The following is a 20,951-nucleotide window of genomic DNA, read 5'->3' as shown; positions in this document are numbered from 1 at the left end:
CCTCCACCCCACTAGGACTGAAGAGACTGAACCTCTGCCACCATTAGGTGCTGGATGATGTGAATCCTCCTCCAGCTTTTGACTGGCATGCTGAAGTCTGACTTCATTTATGCAGGCTGAAATGTCACTGAGACCTTGATGTTATTGACCTGTTTTAAATACTTGGCTTCCAATCTAAAGTCCAGTGATCTCAAGGACTGTTTCTGATTTCAGTACGATTGACTCAGGCCTTGCTACTTGGAAGTTACATTCAGAAAAGTTAGACAGCCTGGTCTTCCCATCAGACGTGTACCCTTGGCACGAGACTCAGGTTGTGTAATAATTCTACTGGAGTGTGACGTGCTGTTGCACTGGCAGCAAAACCAGAGCAGCCTCATCCACTTCTTATGCATTTTATTTCCAATTTGACTTTTTTGATCCTCCTGCTCTAGTATGTTTGCAAATGTTTAAAATTCTCCAACCCTCTTGGTACACTCCGAAGTTTGGACTTTAGATTCTTGAGTGAAATTTCAAGTTTGGATTTATGAAGGAAAGCCCCTTTTATGATACCCCATAGCCAAAAGCCATGACATCATCCTTCAGGCTCTGAGGTCCAAATGAGATTCTTAAAAAGAATTAACAACCTCAAGCACACAGAGCTTTTGAAATAGAACTCTTCTTCCTTTTCAAAATTTTTTTCTTTGTATGGTGGGGGGAGGGTGTGAGTAAGGAGAGGGAAGGAGTTAGGACAACCCAGCAGCTAAAGAGGAAAAAGAAAATTCGACGTGTTCTGGTTTTGTTTGGCCTTACAGACCTCACAGACTCTAGAGCATGTGTCAAGTTTCCAGTGAAACAGCTTTGTCTCCTGGTACAAACATCCCTCCGCAGGCTGTTGCCACTAATTCCTTTTCCTCAACTGGGGCCTGATTCAGCTCCCACTGAAACCAGTTGGATTTTTCCTTTTGTTCTACTCTGGGTGGGGTTGGACCTCTCACAGCTGAAAAGGGAGTTTGCTTGACAGAATTAAATTTGGTGCAAAGTTTTACTCATGTACAGTTCACTGTTACTCTTCATGCAATTATAGTTTCTCTGCTGTTGAAAGGCATCTCATAACAAGAACCCAAACCTGGGTAACTTCTGAGGGCTGCTCCGTGGTAACAGGAATGGAAGACTCAATAACCACTCGTGCTTGTGTGCTCAGCCAGCCTGCCCTGGCTGCTGTAGGTGGGTCCACTGAAAGCGATGCAGCCATGCCCAAAGAGGCTCATTCACAGATTGCCCTCGGGTTCTGCACTGGGAATGTTTGGGGATGTTGGCCTCAGAGCCAACTTGTGGTTTGTGAACTGCCAGCAAGGACCAGTGATTCTTGCTGGTCACCTGAACAATCCCCGTAAAAATAAAATAAAATGAAATAAAATGGCACTACTGGTCCATTGCTGTTCAGTCTGCTGGGGTTGGCTTTTGTTTTCCCAGTTCTTATAAACCAGGTTTTTGCTGATTCCGTAGCCAGCTGTTGGCTTCCAGTCACTCCCAGGAGTGCCTCACAACACTCTCTGGCTAGAACGTGAGAGATTTGCTGTATCAAGACAGCCATAAAAGTCAAGGAAAACAAGGCTTGTGAAAATAAACAAGCTGCACCTCTGATTGGCAATCCCATCTACTTCATTCCCTTGCAATTGCACTAATCATTAGGACTCTTGAAATGTTTCCCAAGGAGAGGAAATGAAGTTGCCGAGATGGGAAAGGATATGAAATTTCCTGACCAGACTGAGGCACAGGTGCCCAGTATCTGGGATGTTATGTAGTATTTACCAAGGGAAATGCTGCTGCTGGATTTTTTGCGTGCCTCTAAAATTGTTGTATGTGTCATACCCTGCCTCCCCCCAGAAAAAAGTGCCATTGTGTATTTGTTAATGCCTCCAGCTCTGAGAAGATGCTGAGGGCTGAACAGCTGTGATTCTTTTATAAAGCACTTTGGCATCTGATGCCCCCTCCCCCATCCCCACAGATTTAACGTCAAAGGCTCTCTGAGGAAAATCCACATATGAAAAAAACATCTTTGATGTAACAAAACTATAACCAGCTACTAAATCAAATGAGTTAGGAAATTCCCATTCCTTCCTCCATTCATCCAGAACCAAATCTCCTGTGGGAAGCCATTATTATTTGGATGTTAAAATCCTCTTCCTGTACCAAAAAACATTTCTGGAGCTGCAACAGCACAAAAACCTTGTTTATTAAATCCATGGGAAAATAATTCCACCTCCAAAGAACTGAATGCTGGGCCACTGTCTGTCCACTGGCTGAAAATCTTAGTTGAACAGCTGGGGAGCCTGAGGAAAATGTCTGATGACATCATCACTAAGCAATATCGAATTAAGAATGTAGATCATCATTTCACTCACACATCATTTGAGAACATTTTCAAGAAAGGAAATGGAAAGTTACATTGTTGCCACCTGTGTTGATTACTCCTATGAATTAAGAGAGCCCAAATTACTTTTTTTTCTGTATGTTTTAAGGAAAGGCAATACTAAAAAAAAAAAAAAGAGAGAGAGAGAGAGGCAGTGAACATGCAGGAATCCCCAGTGAATACAAAAATCAGTTCTATTTCCCAAATCCAGGGCTAGCCCCTGGCTGAACAGCAGAGGGAAACTGTAGTACCATGAAACCAAAGCTCCTTCAAGTAAGAGCTGTAAAAAAGATATTTGTTCTGTGCTATATTTAAATTAATTATATTTAAAGATAGCTGTTTTGTACTTCCTCAGTGGTAACTAGTGATGAAAAAACAAAATCCTGTCCGTTTTCTCCCTGGTCTAAATTTTGTTACTACTGCACTGCAGATTAGAATGTCCAGCCTGGGTTTGTACACATCCCTTCGTCTTTGAAAACTTATCACTCCAATTACCTGCATGGTTTGAAATGAACATTGAGTTGCTAATTATTAGTAAGCCAGCTGAGACAGATGGCTACTAAACGAGATATTGTAGTTGTTTGTTTCCAAAGCTTAATTTGCTTTGCATTATGCTAAAAACATTTGCTATTGGCTCGATTTCAAAACTGATGAGCATTCAAAATGCTATTGAACTCAGTGCTTAATGCTTGTGAAACACAGGGCTTGTGCAAAATGCAATATATGATTTCCTTCCAACCACATGTCAGCAGTCTCAAAGTAACTTGGAATTTTTACATTATAACTTTGAATTTTACTTTTCCTTTGTATATTTTTTGGTAGGATACGGTATCTCAAAGGCTCTTAACAGTCATGTGGCCTGTGGGATGGGTCAGACTGCTTTCCTGTGGAACTCTTTCAACAGTGGCCCTATGTAATTAACCCCAGGCAGAATATGAACCTAGCAAAGATATGGTGGGACCAGTATCTTGCAAAGTTCTATCAAAAGATCTATGAGAACATGTGGTGTGAACAAGAGGTTATTGTCAGTACCAGGAGGGATGTGATTGTTCTTTTCAGAAAAATCCCATGCCCTCTCCATCTTTCATTTGGGAAGGATCAGAAGCTGCCTAGAGATCTTTATGAAGAGCTCTCATGAGAATGATGACACTCCACAAGGGCATGTTCACAGGGTCGACCAGGAGCTTCTGAGCACACCTGTTACACTGTAGGGCCCGTTTGAAATGCCCCCACCTCACCCACATAACCTCCCCCACCTGTGCCTCACTTGCTGCCTGACCTGCATGTTCCCTTAGGCACCACAGGGGAACAAACATATTTAGTTTCCTCCTTAAAGCACTGAGCACCAACTACAGCCAAACTGCTCCCTTACAAGAGGCCTTGAGTGTTTTGCCAGTTGGCTTCATTCTTGGCCAAGTCACCGCACTGACAGGGACACCTCAGGAAAGCAGCAAAGTTTGCCTTTTATCTTTCTGCTCTGACAAGACTGCAGTTACTGGCTTTACTGAGAGTAAATGGAGAACAAAATGTTTGTGTGTTCCAAGATTTTTCAAATGCTCCCTTCTTCCCTTTTCATTTTGGCACAGTGCTATTGATAGCACCCAACAGGCCAGATTATTTAACTACCACAATACCCCATAGCAAATCCATGACACACCATACACTTTTTCTTTTCCTTACTGCATATCACAAAAGGTAACACTAGGACTCAAACAAAAACAAATTACCTCAGTAACTCCTGGAAAACTCAAGTGGTTAATCAGTTACCTTTTATTTACATATATATGCTTAATGCTGAATTAAGTTGTAAAAACCAAAAGCTGATTTATAGCCCCAGTCAGCCTTAATTAACATTGATTCCAGGGGAATAGTAAATGTGAATAGCCTTCACAATTGAGGTTGAACAATGAACTCACTGGGTGTTGTCCAATTTGTAGCATGATTTACATGGAAGCAAGCCCTTCTTTTTCCAGGGTTACCCCTTTTTTATCTGGTGTTTAGGATGGGTTATATATAATCCATAGATAGGAACATTTGCTGTCAAATATTCTCCCTGATTTAGAGTTAGCCTTCACCATGGTCACTATAAATAAGGCAGAAAAAAACCCTATTTGAGGCTTTGCAGGGATTCCTTGTTCTTGCAATGTGTCATCGCTTCTCCATTCCATGGCATTTTTACGAAGTGGCCATAATGAAAGTCAGATTAAATGTACAGGATATATACGTTTAATCAACAGCCATTGGAGTCAGTAGTGCTGGAAGAGTTATAAAAGCCCCTATGAATGCAAATTTATTGCAAAAGAATCTGCGTCTTGGTGGTAGGAATATCTGCTGAATGGTACTACCTGACACAGAACACCTAAAACTTTCAAAAGTGAATTGTTTAGTGCAAGGTTTTGCTTGTAAAGACGCCAGCTGCTGGATTTCAAGACTTGAAACTGTTCCAAAACATGGGACTAGGTACTTTATTTGTGCACTAGAGTAAATACTCTGATTTTACTGCCAATTTAAATGTGCTCAGTTTACAGTAATGAGCTTGTATAGGCAATACCTTGTTTATAGAAAGTGGAACAGGAAGAAACTAACATTAACCATTAACAGTAGCAATTTCTCTTGCCTTCAGCTCTAATTTTATGCCAAATAGATCCTTCCCATGTCCTATCTGAAATATTTACTATTACTGTTCTTTTTCAAAATCTGTGGGATAAATGGAGCATTCAGTTAAATAACACACCTTTTTCTTCCAGCCGATTTGAATTGCAACACTCTTTTGTAATTCCAAAGCACTATTTCTCATTACTATGATGAAATGCATTTTAAGAACAAATATGTGTCCTATTCACTAGCAAACCTGATAGGTGTTAATCCCAGCAGAATGGAGTTAGAATTTTTTAATCCTTTTGAGAAAGTACAGACCACTTCTGGAAGGGAAGTACTGAATTGTGGTTGCCACAACTTCTCAGGTCCTTGTACTCAACTGAACTGTTTTATTCTTTCAGTACAGCTCACACGAGAAGCCTATGTGTTTATGTACATACTGTCACCTTAAACAAACACACTTACATCTCCTCTGGCCATCTGCTCCTGAAGCTGCAAGCTTTTCTCTCTTTCCCTTCCTCCTCAGCACCCCCACACATGCTGGGTGCAAGTTAACTCAATGAAAGGCATGGCAGTAAAATCCTTCCTCCACACAGGTCACAGATCTCAGTTTCTCTTTTTCACTTACAGTCTAAAATGTGACAATAATACACTGGAGGATTTTGGCATACGGTGTTAATCACTGGAGATAATACTGGAGATTCTTTCACTATCTTATTTTAGCTGATTTAGCTCCCAAATGTCCTAACAGGGACCAGTACTTGGGTTTGCCAAATGATGTGATCACTGAGCAGGAAGACACCAGCAGATCTGAGGAGCTTAAAGTCCAAGGACATGAACAGGTTCAGGATAAGTACAGCGTGCAAAGAAAGCGATGGGAGTGGTGTGGTAGGTCCTGGGTTCAGCAACCTCTGAAAACTAAACAAAAGAGTGGGGAAAGTAGAAAAAGAACAGTCTGGAATGGGTGGAAGGGCACACAGCAGAGTGGCTGAAGCTGGAGGTACAGGAAAGATGAGGAAACACAATAATAGCAAAAGCATCCATAAAAGCAAAAACTCATGTAATTGTTGCTCTGTAGAGTTGCTCTATCTCCAGGGTCTGGTGCAGGCAGACACAGGTTCCCTCCACATATGTCCTCAGACAGCAGGACATGAGGCAGCTCTGAACCAGCAGCTGTGTCACTGCAGTTAGTGTGGCACTGAGCCTGAGCTAATAAGCCCTGCTGAAAAGAACACAGCTACAGGGCTTCCATTTGGCTTGGAGAACAAGCTGAGCGAGCTGTCCGGTGAATGAAAACTCTACAGACATATCTGTGCCTTCATGTGTAAAAAGATGGTCCAGGTTTTACCACCTGAGTATCTCTGATTGGAACTGGGACTCCTCAGTCTTTCAACGGGTCCCAGTCTCTATAAACAGCCCTATGTACAAAAAAAAAAAAAAGTGGTAGTGAACATTCCTTCTTTTTAGGTGTGAACTCCTGCCTCTAGTGAAGTAAGGAGTAAAATTCCCATTTATTTCAATGAGGCCAGAACATCCCCTTACACATTTGAAGTTGTATTTCATGGAATACAATGTTCAGGTATCAATGAAAGTACATTGATATCTGAACTCCAAGAAGTCCTTATGGTGCCTGGACTTTTTGAACACCTTTGTTCTTAGAAGGATTTAAAAGACAGGAAAAGAGTTTGAATACCTGGAAAAACTTTCATTTTCCTGGAGTGACTTGTTTCATGTTTGCTAATAAATAACTGCATCCTGTTCTTGAAAGTCATTCAGTAGGAAATAACTGACATGTATACAGCAACCAGTAAAAATCTACTTTAAATAAACTCATTTGTCATTACCTTTCTCAAGACAGCTGTTGTCAGCACCATTACCATTCAAATTTGTTTTGCCTTTGACAATTAAGATGATATCAACACTGAGAGAATTCAACAATTTCCATTGTTCCAAGCAGATAAGCAAGTTAGTTCTGTGCTGCAAGCCATCACTGTTGCCATAATTAACTGACTGTGTATTGAAGAACTGTGATGTTTGAGATTATTCAGCCTTGGCTGGGTTGTATCAGTGACCAAATGTTTACTTACTGAACTGAATGATTACTCCAAATCCCTGTCTTGTCTCCAGCAGTTTCAAGGCTTTTTGTCTGATAGAGGTACTTCTTTTTTTAGTTTATCTGTTACAGTTTTTGAATAAAATTTGAATGTGAACCAAGTTATTTGGAATTTGATGTTGCGTCTATAGTGACACTGCTACAGAATACAGAAAGACATCAGGGCTGGCCTCAGCCTGAATGCTTGAGAACTGTAATTTTCACAGACATAAATAAGTTTTAGCTCTTTTGTATTAGAATCTGCAGCCTTTCCCGGGAGCTTGTTGTTATATACATCACAGTTTGCTCACACAGGAGGCCTGATGACTTCTCTTCCTTTTCTAGATTTTCATCAATAACGAATGGCAGAATTCCGAAAGTGGGAGAATATTCCCAGTATATAATCCAGCAACAGGAGAGCAGATCTGTGAGATTCAGGAAGCTGACAAGGTAATGCATCCCATGAATGGGTATATGTATAAATGAAATGTATAAATAGTTCAAATAATAGATAATAGAAATTTATAAATAGATCAAAGCAACCAGTCCAGGATAGAACTGTCGGACAGTTCTTTTATTAATCATAGTTCCAAAACCCATCGTATGACGAAGGTCGTACAACAGCAAATTTCATAAGCCTGGTTATGTTATTTACCTTTGTGCCTTCAGTTTTTTTCTGTCTTCTTCACAGGTCGATACGGACAAAGCAGTGAGGGCAGCCCGGCTTGCTTTTTCTCTGGGTTCTGTTTGGAGGAGAATGGATGCATCGGAAAGAGGCCATCTTTTGGATAAACTGGCAGACTTGGTTGAGAGAGATAGGGCAATTCTTGCTGTAAGTGGCACAAGAAAATCAACAGTCAAATCATTTGTCAGTTTTATATTCTGAGAGCAAATTGGTTCATGAATGTGTTCACCTGAGTTGTGTTTGAAAGCCACACTCAGCCTCATGGCTGAGATGTCTGGCTGTCTACTCACGGCCTGATCCAAAGCACATAAAAGTCAACAGGAGCCTTCCAGTGGGCTCAAATGAGCTTTAAATTGGACACCACACGGATGCAGGGGTGTGCACACACCTCTGTGCCTGCACTTCTAACTTTTCTAGAGTAAAAAATGCCAGACTAAGTGATTGGTGCAGCCACTCCCGAAGTGGAGGTGAAACGCTCGCCGACACTCGGGCGGGGACACGTGTTCTGGGCACGGCACTACTTTGCTGGTGGATGAAGCCATCGAAACAGTGGCATTGTTAATGTTGTTTTCCGCATGTCAACTGCTCTGAACTAAGCCGGAGAACATCTTAATTCCAGCTTTGTCAACACTTAAATCATCTTACCACCGGCGTATACTGTAAAATCGCCACAGGGAAAAGGAAGTGCACAGCAAATCAAGTTTACTCTGCCTGTCATTTGATTTTTATTTCTGGAGCCAAGTTCTTTACTGAATTGCACTGCAGGCAATGCCATTAATTGCTCTTGGGGATATAAGTCAGTGCAGAATTAGGCCTCCATTCTTCTCTATAGAAACTCATTTGATGGTTGGTGTGTTACACACAGGCGTCCTTTGCCCATTCTTAACAATTTCTATTAGACAGCTATTGAGAATAAGTTAAGCTCCTCAACATCTTAGGGTATTTTATTGGATTCTTTTTGCTAATGATCTTAGGAATCCCTAAGAGGATAGCTTATAAGATACTTTTAAAAACTAGGAATATTAACTTAAAAATGAGGACATTAGCTTGTTAATTTATGAGCTTCCCTAGAGGAGAGTTTGTTTATTTGATGGCAGTAAATAAACTGGCTGTACGTATAGATATCTCAGACCTCAGCAGGAGTCTTGGCAGCCATATAGAGAAATTTTTATATTCACATTAATTATATAAAGAAGGATATGTCCATTCTTCTCTTTATGGATTCAGATCATTAATAAGGGGTTACAAGGAGCCCCTTCTCAGCTGTTATCATTAACATAACAGAACCTGGTTTGACAGGCATTTTTATCTTGGCTCCTGATTAAAGCAATTCAGCATTTATAGATCTGGACCAAACACAGTGGCTATTAGGTTCAAAATACACAAAGGCACATGCACATGCATGTGGATACACACATAAACCCACAAGACAGACAGATAAACAAACACACATAAACACACACATGTTCCTTAAATCACAGCCATTCCAGAATACTCCAGAAGAAACCACTTTGTTTCAAAGGAAAATGCTTTTTGTTCACATTTGCAGAAAGAAGTAACAAAGGGGATCAGATAATTGTTCTGAAACTTCTGGGGTAAAACTATGCCAAGATGTAACTGGCTGGCCCTCATTAAAATCTTTGTCATGACTGAAGATCTGTTAAGATGGTGAATACTGAAGTACAATAGTCCAAAAGTGTTACTGTGCTTATATCTCTTAACTTTTTCTTGTCCTCCAGACCATGGAATCCCTGAACAGTGGTAAACCCTTCTTGCAAGCTTTCTACGTCGATCTCCAGGGAGTCATAAAAACCCTGAGGTATTATGCCGGTTGGGCAGACAAAATCCACGGAATGACCATTCCTGTAGGTAAGGGGAATTAAAGCACCTAAACCTCCTCATGGCCACATGGCTTAATAGATTACAGCTTCATGGAATGGAGAAGGGAACCTTCTTTTGCTCTTACACCGTGTAGTGTGTTGCTGAAGCAGATGTTTGAAAGTCAGAGGTTTGAAAGATGCCCTGCTGTTGTTCTGCCCGACATGCACATCTCAAGAGTGCCTGGTTTCTTTTGCATGTGACCATCTGGGAAGGGGACAGCTCAATACCTACATTTAAATACTGAGACACATAAAAATGGATGCAGTATAAGCCTGAGAAATACCTTGGAACTCATGAAAATAGTATTAGCTGCCTGTTAAAGAAACAGTATGTTTACATATAAATCTTGTTTAAATGTGTCTTCTTACTGCTTATGCAAATAATTTTACTTGGATGTAACATTGGATGTATATTAACTTATACTTTGAAAGAGGTGGTAATGTTACTATACAGAACTACACATATATCGGATATGTTTTGTTATATATGCTTCTTCAAATTATTCAGTGAGATGAGTTTTTTATTGTAAGTATGAGATAAATCTGTATGAGTTCTAGGAACTTATTATGTTCTTCTTTTTTGCCAAAGAGATCAGAAAAAAGGCTTACCATTATTTTTATTTAAAGAGTCTCTTCTTCCTGCCCCTCCCTCCCAGCTGTTTAACAAATACAAGCTGCATTTTCTGATGCAAACATATTCATTTGCAGTCTGGACTAGATGTAGCAAGTGCTGTAATTATGCAACATGGCAAAATAGCAAAGAATGATTTTCTGTAGGTGCAGTCATTAAGATAATTGCAGTCATCTTTCCCCCACATAAAATAATTTTTTTGAAAAATATTAAGGAAAACGAACTTTCATTCTGTGGGCTCTTTTTGGCATCATGGTGCACACTGTTCATTGCACAAGCATGTTAGGCACACTACCAGGTAAATGGATTTTGGTGTTACCCACCTCTTTCCCCGGTGTTACACTGTGTAACACGATGTCTGCAGTGCACTCATTTACCTCTGTACAGCAAAGCATGAAACTAAGACAGACAAGCAGATAAATTGAAAATATGCCCCCAAAATTTTCAGAAGGAAAACAGATTATGTAACCCTTATTGCAGCGTTACTCATTGTGATGTTTTACCTTATTAAAACTGCAATGTGTTTATCAGCACTAGTTTATTTTCACCAAAGAAATGACAATATTATTATTTCAGGTGTAGATTCTCCTGCAAGGACTCAAAGATTTCCACAGTCATTTAGGCTGAGATTTGTAAATCCCGTTTTTGCTGCTTGCACTTCCCATTTAATCATACAAAAGTGCAGACCACACCATAAATTCGTACATTCAGCAAATTTCCTGTCCCCTAATCTCTTACTCCCTGGTCACTGAATGCCTCCTTCTCACTCCTTAGCCCTGCAGGTACACAGAAATTAGGTCAGTCACCAAAAGCCATTACCAGGTTAAGGAGAATAAATATTCTCTGCTTATTCTCGTTTTCGATTGCTGTATAGGATACAAACTGGGTTTTTTTTTCAGTGAGGAGGGCTATGCTGGGCAAAAGGAAGGCACATTTTCAGCACACCTTCCTCAATGCAAACTCTGTGCTAACACAGTTATCAGTAGTGTTGAATCATAGGTCCATTCACAGATTTTCAGGATATCAATTAGTTCTTTCTCTTGCTTTAACACTCCTCCTTATCCATCTAGTTTCACACCATAAATTTGTCATTCTCATAAAGCTATTTTAGAGCAAAGCCAGTGCTCTTTAAGTTCACTTACCACCAGCTCATCAAAGGTAAACAAACAAGAAAACAAAACCAAAATAAAAACACTATTAAATCTCCTTTTTCTGTTCAGAGTGCTAATAAATCAGAAACCTCTCAGTCTTTCATCTGTTTCTGCTGAGGCTTTCTTTTCCTCTAAAACAAAAACAGTCAAGTGATACACAAGTAGAAGAAGAACAGTGAATTTTACAGTCACATTCCTTTTAGTCCCAGAGCTACAAAACCTTCAGACTGCCCTTTGCTTGCTCCCATGCGTAAAGCCTTGATGATTTAAATTAAAACAGAATGAGGCTGGACTAGAAACTGTTAAACTAATAAACTGAATGCAAACAGAAATGTATCTTTAAATCAATATATGATATGATACAGTTTAAAGAACCAACTCAGCTCTCCTCACCCACTTGTTTGCTGTGTCCTGCTACATGAGGCATGGGACTGTATGATGGTTGTTATGCAAATAAAATATCCAGGATGGAGACTCCTGATGGAAATCTGAGCAAACACATCTGTGGAAGATATTGCTGTCCCAGAGTGAGATCCCCTGGATAAATGGGACTTGCTTTCTGATTAAAAAATAAAGTCTTTGGACCAGGTGCTAAGCAGCTGCAAATTGATCTTGCTCTATTAATATTAGTGAGGACTGACGAATGTCAGTTTACATCAGCTGAGAATATTAACAAACCCTTTTAACACAAAATTTTAGATTGTATGTGGGATCAGTGTCAGATTCCTCTCAGGCAATGTTCTTCTGGAGGCCAGCTAGTAAAGGATAAGAGTAACAACCATCAGCCATAGCACCTTAGAATAAGTGTGATTAGCATGACTTGTATAAACTAATCTTAAAACTCTAAAACATTTTAAAAGTTTCCTATGTAATTTCTAAGCACAAGGGAGCTTTCTATGCTCACTGTTTAGAATAAGAGATTCACTTAATTCTTGAGTTATTTCACCATGGGAACGGCTTGTTTTACACTGTGGGCAAGGCAGCCCTTCGATCCATCTTTGGCCTGTCCAGAGACATCCGAGGCTCCTGAATAACTTCAAGTCACGTGTGTTCCCAAAGATATTGTTAGAAAGCAACCTGAGAAATCCCATCTTGACAGTAAGTCCGTGGATGATGAACTTTGGAAGTAGGTGTCAAAAAGGGCAGCTGTCTGGAGTCTAGTGGAAGACAGCAGGGAGAGCAGCTCTGCATGGGAGGTACTGCTCCGCAGAAAGAACGTTCTGCCCACGTTGGGAAGGATTAACCACCATTTGTCTGAGCTGGCAAGCAGGTCCAGGTTATCTATAACTTGTGTTATGAAGCACGCAGACAAGTGGCACTGATTATGCAGTGACAATCTAAAGTCAGACAGTGCTAACGTAACTGTGTTGCTGTTGTGTTGCCACCATCCTTCTGCTGAGAACCCACCTCTCAGTACTACCCAGTACCAGCTGGTATTTTTAGCTGACTCCTCTGTAAGCCTCTCGAGTACTTAGGCAGTTTTGCTTGTATGTTCTTCTCTGTATTTCGACTTCACTTCTGTAAGGGCTGATGAATTTTCCTATGGTCTGTGGACCACTGCTAGAATCTGTGAACAGTAAAATGGAAAACCAAACTGATCATCTCAGTCTATGACACAAATATTCTCATCTCCACTGGGAAGTTGATTCAGAGATCAAAATGGTAAAACAATGTTTTGTCAATGCAGAGCAAATCAACTGATAAGTATTTTTTTCCACCTTTTCCTGATGTGAATCTCTTTTGTCTCTTTCCCTCCCTCTTTTACTTACTCTGCTGTGTCCTTTGTCTTGGATGCAGACTATTGTTACCTTTCTCATAATTATCTGTATCTGGCCCCCAGCTGATGCATTAGCTCAGGTTTCTACTGAGCAAATCCGGTAAAGCAGATGGATAGAAAGAAGCAGACCTGAAAATAAGTTATTTCTAATCAAATTCAAGTTGAAGTCTTTTCTTAAATCCAAGAAACTTTATGGATTAACCTGTTTATTGTTACCAGATGTATGGTGGAGGACATTGCAGCAGGTTCCCCAAACACTGTCCATTGTGAATTAGGTCCTTCCCCAGTATTGAACAAGGTTGGCTCCAGCTCTGCACTGAAAGGGGCAGAGGCCGTGGCTGCCTGACACTTCACACCCCGAGAGGAAAAGCACAGACCCCTGCCTTGGACAGAACAATGGGAGCAAAAGCCCTGTAATCTCTCCTGCTCCTCTTACTCCCTTCCACTGTCTGACCCTTTCTTATCCTGGTAAATCATCTCCCGCCATTAAGCCTATGCAACCTTCTCATCATTCTCACATACTTAGTTGAAATGATTTTCCAAGTTAAGAGATTCCAGTTTTTCTAGATGACCAAGCACTGCAGGCCAAGGGGCACATTCAGCTCATGCCTTTAGCATAGCCCTTGCCTTGGCTACAGCCTCACTGAAAAACATCTGACCTAAACTCAGGGCTGGTTTATACAGCTACAAGACTCAATTTAGGTACAAAAGTACTGTATATCTACTTTGCACACATGAATGCCAAGCACACTAACAAAGCTGCTGGTTAGACCGTACCTTAACTGATACCTTAACCAGTCCCCACCCAGAGCACGTTGTTTTCTGGCTCTTTGTCAATTGGGAAGAAACCTCCGTGGTATCTCAGGCTGTGTAACCTCATCATGTGCTCCCAGACCCCAGGCTGGAGCAGCAACCACGTGCAGTTTGCGACAGAGACTGAACTTCCATCAGCCCCCATGGCAGCCACTTATCCCAGCCATGCTGAATGGGCTGCTTGGAACAGGGGTCATGTGAGTGGATCCCACAGACCACAGGCCTGACCCCAAATCACAAATCTGTTTATTCCATGACCTGACTCAGGCTGCCCTGAGCTCAACAGTTGCTAAGGACTGCCAATCCCACGTAGCACTCACTTTAAATAATGATACCTCTCATCCCTGGAGGTTTTTTGCGATTTTTGTTCATCAGAACCTTAAAAATAGTTACCAGATCAGAGAGTTAATTAAGTAATTCCTTTCAGCCTCATACCATCCATACCTGCAGTTTGTGTCTATGCAGTCTGCTTTTCCTGCACCTTTGTTGTTAGGACCTCAGTGCATATTTCTATTTCTGTCAGAAGTTCTTTAAGAAAAGCTCATATTTTCCAAGTTTCCTGTGACTGAGCTCCAGGCCATTTCTGACACAGGCCTTGTACACGTTAGCTGGAAAAGCAGGGCTGTGTGATGACCCCTGTATACTCATTAGCGTTGTCTTCTGCAGTGACACAAGTCACAAACTTGCCCCCTTCATTCCACATCTACAGGTTGTGGTGTATCATTCCATCACTTCAAACTGCCTGTGTCCCCAGTGGCAGATGACCTGTATGTCTGCCATCTCTATTGTCCCACATCTGGTTGTATATACACCTTTATATTGCTGTGTTCCAGTCATGCCTTTCAGGAAATTGCCTTTGTGACTCTTCCTTCACTTCTCTCACCCTTAGAGAGCTGAGGCCATTTAGTGGCTTCCATGCTACTGCAATTTTTTGTGCTGTACAGCTTGTTCTCTTTCTCAAGGAACAGAGCAGGTTACTTTCTGAGGGGATGCCTGCTCTCTTTGTTCTACAGAAAGAACAATTAGGTTGCTCCTGAACCTAGGTTTCCCATGCTGGCTCACGAAAAAACACTTCCATGACTTCTTTATTTCTTTTACTGCCATCAAAGGCTGATCTTTAGAGTTTTTTCCCCCCCTCTATTTTAATTTTTTTTTTGTTCTGCCAAGTCAAACTGCACTTGAGAGTAACCATGCTCATCTGCTTCAGATGGAGATTATTTTACGTTTACAAGACATGAACCCATCGGAGTGTGTGGACAGATCATCCCTGTGAGTATCTCTACTAGCACTTTCTATTTATTTTCATTTGAACCAGCTCTCTTTAAAGATACATAAAACACGGTCCTCAGCTATGTGTGTTTTCCATTACGAAAAAAGCTTAGCTCATATTGTTGACATATCTTTAACAGCCTCCCTGCAAATGCTTATTTGAACATGCTAATAGGGTTTAGGCTCTGTTATTAGGAGTTAAGTTCTCAAGTCATAGAATTCTCATGATTAAAACAAGCAAAGCAAAACACAGTGTTAATATGCTGTCAGTGGTTATGGATGTTCACACAACTTATGGAAAATTGATGCTTTGCTGTGGTAGTCTTTCTATTTATTTAGTTTTTACTGTGATTTAACAGGCTCCTCAGTTCCTGGGAGAATGTGATGTATTTTAATTCCATTCTTTCCTGCTATTTCTTTTACAAGGCTGGAGGAGAAAAGGAAACTCCAGGAGACATATCATTACAATTAACATTGTGTAGCTAATAAAAGACATGAAATGTTTATTTGTTGTGAGAGAGAAACAGATCATTTTGTCAAACCCAATACTGCCCCTACACCCCAGTATACACCCTTAATAAAATCTTGCTGAACAGTGCATGGGAATTGCACCAAGAGGGTAACTTTTTCAGAAGAACCAGTTAACCAGCTTTGGCAGAAATTTCAATGGGAGGCTCACATATAGCTAATAAAATATTGTGTGGAAGCTTTTATTCTTGACAAAGCACTGGGGGACTAATCAAGACATTCTCTGAAATTTTTGTTGATGCTGATTTTTTATTTTGTTCATGTTAACCACAAAGCCACTAAACAGTTACATGCAGCACTTCCATTACAAAAAGAGCAGCCAAAAAAAGATTATTTTAACAATTTTGAGCCCGTTTTCTCTATTTATATCGTTGCTATTTCATGTCTTTGTTAAGGGGTGGCTATTGTGTTCGGCACTCCGTGGAAACCCAGAGAAACATGCTCAGACTCAGACAGTCTGTGGCTGCACCCATCCTGCAAACACCTACACACTCTCCTAGCCTGGGCCTTATGAATGAAAGATTCCACAGCTTTGTCCCCATTCTTCAGCCAGGCATATGGATAAGGATTGGCTAAATGACAGTCCCAGTGCTGCTGGACATCTCGTAGGCTTGTCTCATTGAGCTTATTTGACACATTTGTTGAAGAAATTCGGTCACAGGCTGGAGATCTTGCCAAAAATAGGATTTGTTTAGTTCAGATGTGTAAAACTCTTTGTTCAGGGTTCCCAACCATCTACCACGCATGTTTATTTTTCCCCTCAGCTTTGCCCTCCAAAACTTTAAGGAGGCTGTCACAAAATCTATTCTAACACTGCTGCTAATCTCTTATGTATTTCCTCCACAGCTACCAGTCACAGGGAACAGCCCCTGGCCATTGCACCAGCAAATGCATTATTACAAAAATAAAATTAAACAGCAAGCCTAGCACTGCACTCCTCATCCTCTTTCACATCCCAGCTTCCATCAAAACGTGCTCTTGGGCAGCGCTGTAGCATAAACAGGCTATATATTGCCCTATAAAACTCCTCCAAGCTCTCCTTGAATACCATTAGAAGTGCAGGCTGTTAGCACACTGCTGGCCCTACAGCTCCCCTCCCAGGTTTATATACTGGAGATGGAATTAAAACATCACTTTGTCTCCAGAGTTTATAAACAACAGGGGGAGTAAAAAATTGGATGTTCGGTGAAGGAAAGACAGTTGTGTATTTTTTCAAGTTAGCCAGGGGCTAGAGAGATGTCTGTGAGAGTGGCAGCTGATATGCATCAGGCAGTAACACATTCTGGCCAGTGGCTGACTTTTTGTGACTGATATTTTCTATTCTCTTTCCAAAGGGGATTATTGTATGCATTTATAAAACTGATTGTGCAAACACAGTTATTTTATTACTCTGGCATTTCCATTTAACCTGTTAGGATCAGGCCTTGATGTGAAAGGCTGGTTACTTTTATCTTTATCCACAACATGTTTGTGCATCAAAATAACATAATTCACTACAATTTTGCTGCAGTTAAACGAAGTTGAAAAGAAATGACAATACAAATTTTTTATCATCAAAGAGTTTCTCAACTTGTTTTTTACTGTTCCCTTAATGTCTTCCATATAAATTGCTCAGTATGAAGTCTTCAAGAAAATGAAATGTTTTGACCGAGCATTGACATTTATGGACTTTTTATTGTAACTCCATCAATTAAGGATTCTACAGTTTTGAGTATAATTTTTTTATCTTAAGAGTTACTTAGGGATGGGAAATTTACATCCAAAAATGCTCCAACTTGAATGAACAGTTCCTTCCAAATGTACCGGAGGCAAGATCTATTTGTTATGGGGGAATTAAAAATGCCTGTTGAAAAACAAGTAAGTGAAATAAAAAGTTGTGACCAAAAAAGATGAACAGATAACAGAATATTTTTTTATGGAGATTGGAGATTGCAGGTGGGGGTTCTATTTCTTTGAACAGGAAAGAAAGAACTAAAAGGTCACTGTTGTTGCTTTCTTAATGGCAGTAATTAAAAAAAATCCTTGCTTTGTGCTGGGAAAGATTTATGTTAAGGATCAGCCTGAGAAATAAGTGAGGTAGCAGCTTGACATCTTGAAAACAAAACACCACGGCAATATTTTTCCATCTATCAATTTTTTTTTTTTTCCTTGCAGTGGAACTTCCCCCTGCTGATGTTTGCATGGAAGATTGCTCCAGCTCTGTGCTGTGGAAATACAGTAGTTATTAAACCAGCAGAACAAACACCACTCAGCGCTCTCTATATGGGAGCCCTCATCAAGGAGGTAAGAATAATTGACAGGAATCATGTCTCTGTCACTCTTGGTAGGGAAGGAACTGCCAGCACATGTCTGGTTTAATGTGCTCTCTCAGTTTCCATAGGTCGTGCTTACATTTATTCATTCACTCCTATTCTGACAGGCTGGCTTTCCACCAGGAGTTGTCAATATTTTGCCAGGATTTGGTCCAATTGTTGGTGCAGCCATTGCCTCCCATGTTGGCATTGATAAAATTGCTTTTACTGGATCCACTGAGGTAAGAGGATTCACACAGATATTACTGTAAAATGTGAGTAAATACTTCAGTCCTTGTGCTACATTTCTTACTGTCACTGAGTAAAACAGCCACATCTAAACAACAGTGGTCTGTCCTTCCCAGCTAAACTTGTGTACTGCAGCACTTCCCAAGCAGAAAGGGCTCCTTCCCCTCCAGCCCCTGCTGTGCTCGGCACCTCAGCACAGGAGATATGCCTGGAAAAATATTGCTGGGATTTCCTGTGGGCTTATGAGGATGTGAATCACATGCAAGTAGGCAGAACATCCCGTTTCTATCACAGCACACATAAATGCTGCTTTAACAGCCATAATTTGTGTATCTTGCTGTACTTGGGGAACGGGGAGAGGAAGGGGGCAAATTGTGCAAAGATATTTCAACTGTGATGTTGCATTTGAGTATATTAAGGATGAGGAGGAGGTCTAAAAAGGAAGGAATGCAGGAAGAAAAAGGGATTGTCCGAGGTGTCTGTTCCCAAAATGATGGAAAGAAGCTGGCCAGAGGATGAAGGGAGTCAGTTGTCTCCTGGATGCCAAAATGTCTTGCTATGAGTCTCTGGTGCAGATGTTACAGAGGAGGCTCACTCTGAAGATGAAGGCTGCAATCTACAGAAAGACTAACTCTCAAAACTCACATCACGTCTTGCTCTCAAATATGTGCAAAGCTGGCTGTTATCAGGGCTGGGGTGGGGATGACAGAGGTACTCCAGACTGAAGTCACAGGAGAAGGGGCCTTATCTCCTTGTCTGAAGGCAGACAGAAAGGAATCTCTGTGGGAGTTTCAGGGCTGGTTATATTTAGAGAGTGCTAAACCCAGCCCTTTTCAATTCAAAACCTGACAAACTATTGTATGGAGGGAGCTAAACCCCAGGGATCCAGTCTCTTTTTGATATGTTTCACTCCCACTCCTGACAGTGGAAGGCTTTATGAATCCCAGGGATGCTGCTCTTCACAGTGAGGCAATTTGGGTTTTGATTTGAGTGGATACATTCACTGAGCAAGCAGCCCTACTAGATATGTGTGGGTATCTCCCTGGTGGACCCAGCAATTGCAGAGACCAGCTCAATTATTTCAAATAAATTATTCTGGGGGAATTATACTGTATTTGAGTGTGGAAGTCACACACAAGCCTAAATTACCAGTAAAATGTAGCTGCACTCATATGCTTAATTTGCACACAAGTGTTTTGCAATTACTGTATGCCTCTACATGATTTTTTTAATGGTAATTTTAGATTCTACTACACACAGGTTACACTGTAAGTCAGTGGCTACATCAGATTTCAGATTATTCTATGGAATTACTCTAGTCATTACATCTCCTGTAACCAATTAACATTAGCATCCTGGAATATCAAAAATTTTAATATGAGCTGATTACCCCCCATAAATTAAGTTGAAACAATTGTTTTCATAAAGATATGTGGTCTCTGTTTAAGATAAATATTCTATTATACAGGATGTTGCACTGTTTGGAGGAGGAAAAATACAGATGGGTTAGGTTTCAAAGTTGTCTCTTGTAGCCAAAATAAATTTTTATTGTAGTTCCAGACAGCTTTAGTTTTAATAGGCATTTAAACTCAAAAGCTGTGGGTTTTATACTAACTCAGTGCCTACCTTTAAAAGCCTTACTAATAGGAAGTGAAAAGCATTACAGAGATGAAAAAGCAATTCTCTAAGAACCTAAAGCAAGAACAGATGGAACGTTTTAATGCAGAGTTAGTGTAAACTATTCCATATTGTTTCTGATTTCCTGTAACACTGAATTTTTGTAACAGCAAGTCAACATTGTAACATTTTAAACACAATGCTCTGATATGAGCTGGACTATAGAGTCTCTGACTTCTCCAAAACAGATTTCAATTTCTAATGAAATAATAATGGAAATATTTTGTCTCTCTGGTGCTTGTCTGAGACATGTCAACTGTGCACTCCAGTGATGTGGATTTCCTAGAGCCATTAGGGATATAAACACCACAATATTAACTTCCATTCCCCCGTTCCATCCAGGTGCTAGTTAAGGCAGTTAATACTTCCAACTTCAGCAAGTTAATGATAAAAGCCATCAGTACAAATGCAAAGATCTTCAAGTTCAGATTCCAAAGCACAGGTTTTTCCCAAGTTTTCACTATGAGATCCTTTTATATATGTTCTTTACCTTTGAAGTGTGTACTGATGGCTAATGAAAACTCCCCATTTGCCTGTAAAAATCACTAAACCAGGCTATTATTATCTATTTCCTGCAATATTCTTGAAAGGCAGAAACCAGTCTGCTCTTCCTACAAAAAAAATTTAATGCTAATGTTTTCCAAAATGTGTAGAACACAATCCATAGAAGTATGAGCCAAAGGCCAAGTTCATGACCTTCACTCAATAAAGGCTGACACAGCCACACCAAGGAGCCACCCAGCCCAGCACCTTATCTTGCAGCGTGACCAGTAACAGATGCTCACAGAAGAGGGGACCATGTGTAGAGTGATCCTTTCCTTGCTGTAGCCTCACAGCTTCTGGCAATCAACAACTTACAGACTTGCTGAGCCCGAAGGTGCATGAGGACAATTGTATTTAATAGCACCAATGGCCTTG

At 40.5% G+C, this 20,951-nt stretch overlaps 1 protein-coding gene and 1 long non-coding RNA gene across 3 annotated transcripts in view; one reads left to right on the top strand and one right to left on the bottom strand.

Annotated features, from left to right (window-relative positions):
- Positions 1-20,951, top strand: part of ALDH1A2 (aldehyde dehydrogenase 1 family member A2) — a 56,938-nt gene that overhangs the window by 18,446 nt on the left and 17,541 nt on the right. For both annotated transcript variants that reach the window (XM_027881519.1, XM_027881518.1), the window contains exons 2-7: positions 7,428-7,532; positions 7,774-7,914; positions 9,507-9,636; positions 15,227-15,288; positions 17,971-18,099; positions 18,236-18,349. In XM_027881519.1, coding sequence (XP_027737320.1) covers positions 7,428-7,532; positions 7,774-7,914; positions 9,507-9,636; positions 15,227-15,288; positions 17,971-18,099; positions 18,236-18,349 — 681 coding nt within the window. The remainder of the gene's footprint in view (positions 1-7,427; positions 7,533-7,773; positions 7,915-9,506; positions 9,637-15,226; positions 15,289-17,970; positions 18,100-18,235; positions 18,350-20,951) is intronic.
- LOC114056361 overlaps positions 9,518-20,951 on the bottom strand; it is a 102,414-nt gene continuing 90,980 nt past the window's right edge. The window contains exons 2-3 of the long non-coding RNA XR_003570987.1: positions 12,837-12,996; positions 9,518-9,630 (exon numbers count right to left, since the gene is read on the bottom strand). This is a non-coding gene — a long non-coding RNA (uncharacterized LOC114056361). The remainder of the gene's footprint in view (positions 9,631-12,836; positions 12,997-20,951) is intronic.

The sequence above is a fragment of the Empidonax traillii genome, unplaced genomic scaffold (assembly GCF_003031625.1).
Source record: "Empidonax traillii isolate 1590-97213 ecotype Southwest subspecies unplaced genomic scaffold, ASM303162v1 scaffold90:size2128546, whole genome shotgun sequence".
In the NCBI taxonomy this organism is placed as follows: Eukaryota; Metazoa; Chordata; class Aves; order Passeriformes; family Tyrannidae; genus Empidonax; species Empidonax traillii.
This window is presented reverse-complemented; position numbering and strand designations above follow the sequence as displayed.